Genomic DNA, 8,724 nt, shown 5'->3' with positions numbered 1-8,724 from the left:
AGAGGCCACCGAAATGAGGTCCACTTGGTGGGCTGAAGTGCCATCGTATGCCTTCTTCAAGGCAGTAATTATTAACCTTCTCCCTGTGGTCCTTGTCCTTCAGCATTCGTAGTAATTCCTGAAACCGGTTCCGCGCACCCACGAAATTGGTGCCGTTATCAGAGAATATTTCCGAACACCTTCCCCGTCTGGCCACAAATCTTCGCAGTGCTTGAATAAACCGGTCCGTGGAGAGATCCGAGACCAACTCAAGGTGCACCGCCTTGGTCGCCATACACAAAAATGGCACCATACGCCTTCACAGCGGTTCGTCTGGGACCTGGCCTAACATACACAGGACCAAAAAAATCTATTCCCGTTCGCGAAAACGGACGGGCTACCGTTACTCTTTCTGCTGGCAATTCACCCATGAACTGCTTCACAGGAGACGGCTTTGCTCGGAAACACTTGTAGCAGCGATGAACCACCTGCCGTGCGATACTCCTTCCTCCTAATGGCCAGAATTTTAACCGAACAGTACTCAGTAGCAATTGCGGTCCTGCATGGAGCAATCGTTTATGATAGTCCTCAAACAGTAATCGAGTCAGTTGATGACCTTTCGGCAGTACAATAGGATGTTTGAAGTCCTCCGACTCGGATGAATGTCGTAAGCGTCCGCCGAGGCGAATCATTCCCTCCTGCGACATGTACGGGTGGAACCATCGTAACTGCGACTTCCGTGAAACCGGAATTCCTTCCGATAAAGCCTTCCATTCATCGGACAGCGTAACTTTCTGGACTAGCCGAACGATGGTGTGTTCGGCTTTACTGAGCTCCTCCGTGGTGAAAAATCCACCTTTCCTATGCTCCTTCGGCATCTTGAGCAACTTGATCAAACGTTGCCATACAGCAGTACTCCGAATCAATTTAGAATAGTTCGAAAACTTGGCAACGTACTCATCGATGAATGTATCTTCGCTTGTTGTCATGGCTGCCGTTACGGTACGGCGTTTCTCTACTTCGACCTCTTCTGCTTCCTGAACGGCTGGTGGCTGAGGCCATTTTTCTTGTCCTTCTAACAGCCAACCAGGACCATGCCACCAGAAACTATTCTCAGCAATGTTTTCTGGTGTGATTCCTCTGGAGATAAGATCCGCAGGGTTTTGAACACCTGGAACATGGCGCCACTGGAAACCTTCCGTTAACCGTTGAATTTTTGCGCACCTGTTTCCAACATACGGGCTCCAGGTAGATGGCGTAGCTGCTATCCACCGTTGAACACAAGTAGAGTCCGTCCAGAAATGTGCAGGCAATGGGAGTCTGATGGCCTTCTTCACCTTGTCATACATCTCCGCAGTCAATAGTGCACCACACAACTCCAACCTCGGGATGGTCTGGCTCTTCAACGGTGCTACCTTCGATTTTGACGCGAACAGGTGCACTACCACCGTGCCATGAGAATCCTTACTCCGAACGTAGATACATCCCTCAATATGCCGTCTCCGAGGCGTCCGAAAAACAATGGAGTTCTATCCGTGTTGCCTCCGGGATAATGACGCATCGGTTGATCCTGATCTGGTTGATTATTGGAAGTTGTTGATGAAACAATCGCCACGTCTCACCCACCGTTTTGGGAAGCTGCTGATCCCAATCTAAGCGTTCTTGATCTTCGTTCTTCAGAGTCCACAACATCTGCATAAACACCTTATACGCCGTTATGGCAGCACCGATGAGTCCTAGCGGATCGAAAAGGGTCGCGATAATAGACAGAACCTTGCGCTTGGTCAGAGATTCTGCTTCATCTAACGGCGGAACGTTGAATTGGAATCGTAGAGTATCAGTACCCGGCATCCAAGTTAGGCCAAGCGTTTTTACCGACGGATCTGGATCAAGACAAATCTCCGTAGACGGCAATGCTAAATCTACATCTGAAACTCCATGCAGCGCCTGCAGATGATTGGACGCCCACTTCCGGAGCTTGAATCCTCCAGACTCCATTAAACCTTGTAGCTGCTTCCTCAACTCTACCGCTTCATCCACCTCGTTTGTGCCAGTTATCACGTCGTCCATGTACGTGTCCTCCCGTACTGCCTGGGCAGCGAGCGGAAACCCTTCTTCCTCGTCGTCTGAGAGCTGCTTCAAAACCCTTGTAGCCAAAAAGGGTGCTGGTTTCGTGCCGTACGTGACAGTATTCAGCTGAAACGCGCTGATTTCCTCTTCCGGTGATGAACGCCACAAAATGGATTGCAAGGGTCTGTCTTCCTTACAAAACAGGACCTGTCGAAACATTTTTTCGACGTCCGCTAAACGCATCACCTGTTTCGTCCGACTCCGCATGATGATCGATCGTAGATCGTCTTGAATGATGGGTCCCACTAGCAGTGCATCATTCAACGTCACCCTAGTCGACGTTTCGCTTGAAGCATTGAACACAACACGAACCTTGGTTGTAGTGCTGGCTTGCTTAACTACCGGGTGGTGTGGTAGATAGCAGCGTTTCGGTTGAATTTGAGCTATCTCGACCTTGGTCATGTGGCCGAGTTGAAGATACTCCTCCATGAAAGAGCGGTATTGGCCACGGAGCTCTGCATCCTTCGCTAACCTGCGCTCCGTGCTTTGAAGACGACGAACTGCAATGCCCCTTGACTCGCCAATTCGACCCAAAATGTCTTCATCCTTCGGCAACGAAACGGTATAACGGCCGTCCTCCCCACGTCGGACCGTTCGAACAAAGTGCTCCTCGCAACGCGCTTCGTGTGGCGAATAGTTTTCGGTAACTCCGACCTCCTCGCAGGACCGAAATCGGGCTACTAATTCTTCAAGACCTTCTGAAGCCGACACGTTGCAGCTGATGTTCAGCGATTGGTTGGAAACCGATGCTCCTCCACAAACGACCCAACCGAAAACGGACTCATTAAGGGCCGGCAGTCGATCTCCCAATGAAATCTGGCGCCCGCTTCTGAAGAAATTGAAAATGATTCAATTCCCAGAACCATGTCCACACCCATGGACACATTGAACGATGGATCGGCCAATTCGACTCCATCTGGGACGTTCCACTCCTCAATGTTGATCGATGAAGTCGGTAGGTTGACGGTTACCTTAGGTAGAACGAGGAAACTCATGCGCTGAGAGAATTCCGTCAGCCTCGATCGAACGGTGGCCTCAAGCTGCTGCCTAACCTTGGTAACTTCCTGGCCAATCCCATGAATCTTGACGTCCACTTTGGTGCGCCTGACTTTCATCCGTTGACTGAGTCTTTCAGTCACAAAGTTGCTCTCCGATCCAGAGTCTAAAAGAGCGCGAGCTGGATAACGATGTCCACTGTTGTCCTCGACAATCACGACAGCAGTCGCCAACAGTACCCTTGCCTGTTGAGTAGATCCATGTCCCATAACCGTGTCTGCAGTCGCCATGTTGGATACTTGGGGATCGAGTACACTAGGGTTGACACTTGGAGTGGCACGTGAAGTAGATGGCTCCGTGGAATCGCGAACTTCTCTTGAAGCGGTGGATTTCGTAGGCTTTGTAATCACCATTGGCTTCGATGAACTCTCCCTACCAGGCCTAAAGCACACCAGCGAATGATGGCGGTTTTGGCAGAAACGACATGAGAATTTAGACTGGCACTCCTTTGCGTGGTGCCCAGGTTTGAAGCAATTGCGGCACAGCGAGTGGCTGAGCACTCCTTCCCTTTCAAACTGCGGCATCCCTTGAAAAACGCTGCATTGGAACAGCAAGTGACTGGCGCCGCATACTACACATCGTCCTCCTACCGTCTGAGTAGTGCTGAAGCTACTCTTGATGTTGGAAGCCTTGGATTTACTAGATTGCTGCCACTGGATAGCGCCTCTTGATTCTGCTGCCTTCGCTGGAAGAGATTCCAGCATACGAATGCGCCGCTGAAGGTAATCGCTCAACTCTTCCACCGTGTCTTGTTGTTTGGTGGACGAAAACTCCTCCCATCCCCGCCGCGTGACCGGATCCAAGCGTGTAGTAAGCATGTTGACCAACAGCAAATCTCGATAATCCGCGGGCTGAACAATATTGTCCAAGGTCTGCACTATTCTCTCGAAGCCGTCGACGAGTGTGTGCAGATCTGACGAGGACTCCTTCGTCAAACACGGAAGCTTGAACAGCGCTTGCACTTGGAGCTTCTTCAGATGCTTGCTGTTGTCATACCGCTTGAGTAGGAGATCCCAAGCGATCTTGTAATTGGCACTGGTGATCGGGAGAGAATCGATCAAGTTCTTCGGTTCCCCTTGTAGACACCCCTTGAGATAGTAGAACTTTTCTACCTCAGGGAGCTCCGCCTTGCCATGGATCAAGGAAGAAAAGAGATCGCGGAAGCTAAGCCACTCCTCCACGTTTCCACCAAAAGTTTGGAGCTTGATCTGCGGTAACCTGACATGATCAAGGTTTCCAACACCAGTCGCATTGGTCTGATTCAAGTCCACTGGCTCTTGCTTCAGCTTGACCTGGTCCAACAAAAACGCTTTCGCTTGGTAGAAGCGTCCGTTGAACTCCTGCCTCTCCTTTGTTAAAGGGTTCGCTTTATCGTCGTGGTTATCGTGCGTTTGGACCTCGATAAGGTACTCGGAAAACTTCTCACGCAATTCGTCTAGCCTTTCTAAACGAACCGTGACTTGGTTGAGTGAGGCATCCTCAGGAAAATCTTCAACGAAGCCCCAAATATCGTTGAAAGATTGCTGCACCTCCGTCAGCTTGGCTACCAGCACCTTATACGTCGCAGCTTGGCTCCTCGACATGGCAGCAGTCGAGCGGTAGTTGATCGGTTGAAGAGAGAGGAGAAATGAGGCTGTAGTATCCTAAACGTCTTCACTTCGGCTGCACATATACTGTTCAACTCACCTGACCGAGTGAACAGCGTCACTGGAGCAGCAATAACGTAAAACCCGAAGTTCAAATTCCAAATCGCTGGCTTGATGGCTCAAGATTTGGTCCAAGTATAAGAAGTATGTATCGTATGACGTGAAGAGGAGGAATAATGTGTGTAGTAAACCAAAATATTTGCTTCGACGGGACATATACCGTGCAACTCACCCAGAGAAAACAACAGCGTACCAAATGCCCGTATCAAATATAGCCGAACGTATCCAAATCCAAACGTTCAATTTTGAATGAGGCTAGATTATGTTAGCCTCGATAATCAACAGTAGCAGTCAGTGTGTAAATTGTGGAGGTAGTGTGGTGAAAGCCAAGGAGGATAATTTTATTTAAAACGTGGAGTATCCAATGTCCTCGCTTCGGAAGACATACACTATGTGTTCACTAACCTGGAAGACGAACCACGTCACTGCCTCCTTGCTTGAGTCCACCCGAAACGTCACCAATGAAATTCTCGGGTCCGGCAGAGTAATCCAGCTAGCTCCAGCTTGGTCGAAAATCAATCAACCCCTGATGATGAGCCTGACTACGGCTCCGTGATGGCGACGTACCGTGCAGCAATGGATTGAAAATCGGTGTTAGTTTATAGAAGGCCTAGCTACGGCAAGACATACACTAAGTATCCTTAATTAATTACCTGGAAAAGTAGCAGGTTGTGCTAACTTAGTGTTGTCCTCCAAACCGTTCCAGGCAGGCTGTATCCACCCTGATTCCAATTGGAATCCAACAGGGCTCGACTTGGCGCGAAGACAATAACTGTCCTTTTATCCTTGCTGGGTATTCTTCGCCGATCGTGATGGCGATTCGCTGTTGTCCCGTGATGACAATACAGAAGATTTGCCCTCCCAATGGCGGAGATTTTTATCGCTTGATTTCGTAAATATCCTGGTTCCGTTTATCTGGTTCGAAGGACCATCTGTCCACTCCGGAACCTACCTCCGATTCTGGCTAGGAAATTCCTACGTCTAGCCTAGGCTCCGTAAGCGCACAATTAATTTGCCTCCCAAACGACACCAAAATAAATCCCACCACTGGGTCAAACAGCCACCATTCAGAGCGAACAATAAACCCCAACCGGGCAATATCCACGAGAAACACAGACCACCGTTCACTCCTTGAAAATCACCCGCAGTCAAGGATTATCCCAGGATTAAGTTCTTTCGTTGATGCACTTTAAACACGGACCGTTTTCTAATATTAAACTGTATTAAAATCTAAACTTACTGCTACTCAATTTTATCAAAATACGGTATCCAATATTACCGACCGAACCAAATCTAGTTTACGTTTGTACTGGTTACTGATATCTTCAACAGAGCAATCCAACCTTCCTCCGTTCTCTGTTGAAGATATCAGTGACGTAATTACTGACAGCATGGGAGCACATCGCCGTCGGATTCTCTTGCAATCTGCCACGGCATCCATCTCGATCGATATAGTGGTATCGCCATATACCGAATATCTATTGCAGCAACGAACGAGCAGCAGAGTTATCATTGTCTGTTGGTTGCTCTGTTGTCCAGTCTACCCATCGGCTGGTCAGCTGTTATAGCCACAGGAAGGCGGCGGAGCAGGAACGATCGTCGTACAGCGTAAAGCATTGTTTCTCTCCCTCCCATCCATGCCGCATTGTAGACGATCTGCTATCGGTGGTAGACCACAAGAAGAGCAACAACATCCATTGCTCGCCGGGCGATAGATCCACTGCAGATAAACGTATTTTGGCTGCTGCTAGAGATCGCAGAAACCACTGGTGTGCTCAGGAAGGGGCGAGCCCAAACAACATCGACGAAGAAAAATCGATCAACACAGCCACGCGAGAAATATGAAAATACAAAAATACAAAATATAAAAGTTTAAAAATATTAAAACATTAAATATCAAATAAGAAGGTGTAATGTTAAATTTAAAGAAATATGAAAATATGATAATATAAAAACATAATAAAATAAAAATTTTAATACACAAAAATAATATACATAAAAGTGTAAGATTAGGAAGGTATAAAATACGTAACTAAAAAAATATACAATGTAAAAATATGAAATTTTAAAAATAAGGAAATTTAAAAATTAGAACGTAAAAATATGAAAATAAGAATAATGAAATATGGATAATAAATAAATTACTATAAATAATTTTGTGGACTGGAAACTAGTGATACTCATGTTTCCTTTGAAATCTCTGTCCAGATTTCTATCAGAAATCAAGGTGGGTGTAGTCCTTATTTTCAATCTATGACAAAAATGACAAAAGCATTAAAATTACTATTCATGGCCACGCTTATCTGTACCGTCACTAGGGAGAGAAGGAATAAGTATACGGAGTTGGATATTGGGAAGGTATTCGTTGGGTCAGCATGTGCCTGTAGCTGGCAATGTGACCATGGTAGAACTTACCCCGTAACACACCACGAAGAGGTATCTACCCAGCATTACGGGTAATATCTCACCCTCACACAGACTAAGATCACAATCTTACATCAACAACTTTCACAAATTGGTGGACGAAGGACATGTATTCAAGATCAAGGCCCGCCAACACTTCTCTATTAGCCTTTGGTTGTTTTCCTCGAACCCGGAGATGTTCAGTTAATGCACATCTGGGGCCACAATTCTCCTCGCACGCCCACACGACATGATCAATGTCCTGATAATCCTCGCTGCAAACACAGAGATTTCCTGCCGAGAGCCCCACTCTGAAAAGATGTGCTTTTAAAGTGCAGTGATTGGACATTAAACGACACATGGTTCGAATGAAGTCTCGTCCTATATTCATTTTTTTTTTAACCATGGACGCTTTGACACCTGCGGGCGAATTGAATACAGCCATCTACCCAGCTCCCCATTTGTCCATTTCTGCTGCCAGCTGATCAAGGTTTCCTGACGAACTAATGAGAAAAATTCATCGAAGGTGATTTGCCGATCGTAAATATCACCTTCCATTGCGCCCACCTTAGCCAAAGAGTCCGCTTTCTCATTTCCCGGGATCGAGCAATGAGAAGGGACCTAAGCCATGGTGATTGCGAATAACCGTTTCGATAGAGCACTCAAAGCTTTCCTTATCCGCTTAAAAAGATACGCTAAGTGCTTCACCGGTTTCATTGACCGAACAGCCTCCAATGAACTTAGACTGTCGGTGAAGATGAAAAAGTGGTCAGGAGGAAGGGATGCGGTATACACGGAACTAGGCTCTTTCAGCTTAAGGTAGGCGCTATGAAAAACGTTGAAAACACCGAAACCAGTGGAGTTATCCATTTTTGACCCGTCAGTGAAAAAGCATCTCTCCTCGCTAGCGTGCCCATATTTGCTTGCAAATAATGGAGGTCACGGTGTATTTGTCCGAAGAGGTTTATTTTCAAAAAATCAGTATCTCTAAAACACTCACTACACGAGAGTATAGGTTTTCCTTTTTCACGTAGGTTCCATACATTTTTGGGGGGATTAAATCGGCTATCATTTGAGATTTCTATGGAGTTTGCACCAAAAATAGTGGAAAAAATAAAAATTGTTCTAGATCCCCCGATAGAACATTTTAGTTTACCCACTATATGAAAGAGGAGAGCATCTGCTTTCACGTGGTGGGTGTTTCAGAGATACTGATTTTTGAAAAATAACATTTCCCCATAGATACACCGTGAGGTATGACCTCCGCTCGAAGAAAGTCTGGTATTCCATGAACCTCCTGCTTCATGAACAGATCAAAAGTAACAGAGGAACTGTAAGAGTCTAAGAAGTTAGCACGATTGGTGTCAACCGAAGATGGGCTTACCTCCAGCGTCATATACCAGTGGTAATTACTCATGAATCGAGATTGAGGGTTTTGTTCGAACAGCTT

General features: G+C 46.7%; 2 protein-coding genes across 2 annotated transcripts; both read right to left on the bottom strand.

The window, feature by feature from the left end:
* Positions 1-248: 248 nt before the first annotated feature.
* On the bottom strand, positions 249-1,328 carry LOC134222657 (uncharacterized). The gene has a single exon (XM_062701818.1). It carries the CDS (start codon positions 1,326-1,328, stop codon positions 249-251), a length of 1,080 nt encoding a protein of 359 aa, XP_062557802.1.
* A 139-nt stretch (positions 1,329-1,467) lies between these two features.
* LOC134222656 (uncharacterized) lies at positions 1,468-4,748 on the bottom strand. The gene is made up of 2 exons (XM_062701817.1): positions 2,992-4,748; positions 1,468-2,938 (listed from the first exon to the last, which is right to left on the bottom strand). The coding sequence occupies exons 1-2, from the start codon at positions 4,746-4,748 to the stop codon at positions 1,468-1,470; spliced, it is 3,228 nt and encodes a 1,075-aa protein (XP_062557801.1).
* Between the last annotated feature and the right edge of the window lie 3,976 nt (positions 4,749-8,724).

The sequence above is a fragment of the Armigeres subalbatus genome, chromosome 3 (assembly GCF_024139115.2).
Source record: "Armigeres subalbatus isolate Guangzhou_Male chromosome 3, GZ_Asu_2, whole genome shotgun sequence".
Lineage (NCBI taxonomy): Eukaryota > Metazoa > Arthropoda > Insecta > Diptera > Culicidae > Armigeres > Armigeres subalbatus.
Note: the sequence above shows the minus strand (reverse complement) of the source record. Positions and strands in the feature narration are given on the sequence as shown.

Bases quoted from the DNA above. Each gene is read 5' to 3' on its own strand.
- LOC134222657 (XM_062701818.1), bottom strand. From the start codon at position 1,328: ATGTATGACAAGGTGAAGAAGGCCATCAGACTCCCATTGCCTGCACAT.
- LOC134222656 (XM_062701817.1), bottom strand. From the start codon at position 4,748: ATGTCGAGGAGCCAAGCTGCGACGTATAAGGTGCTGGTAGCCAAGCTG. The intron at 2,939-2,991 runs GTCCATGGGTGT...CAATTTCTTCAG, and splicing joins GCCGATCCATCGTTCAATGT to AAGCGGGCGCCAGATTTCAT.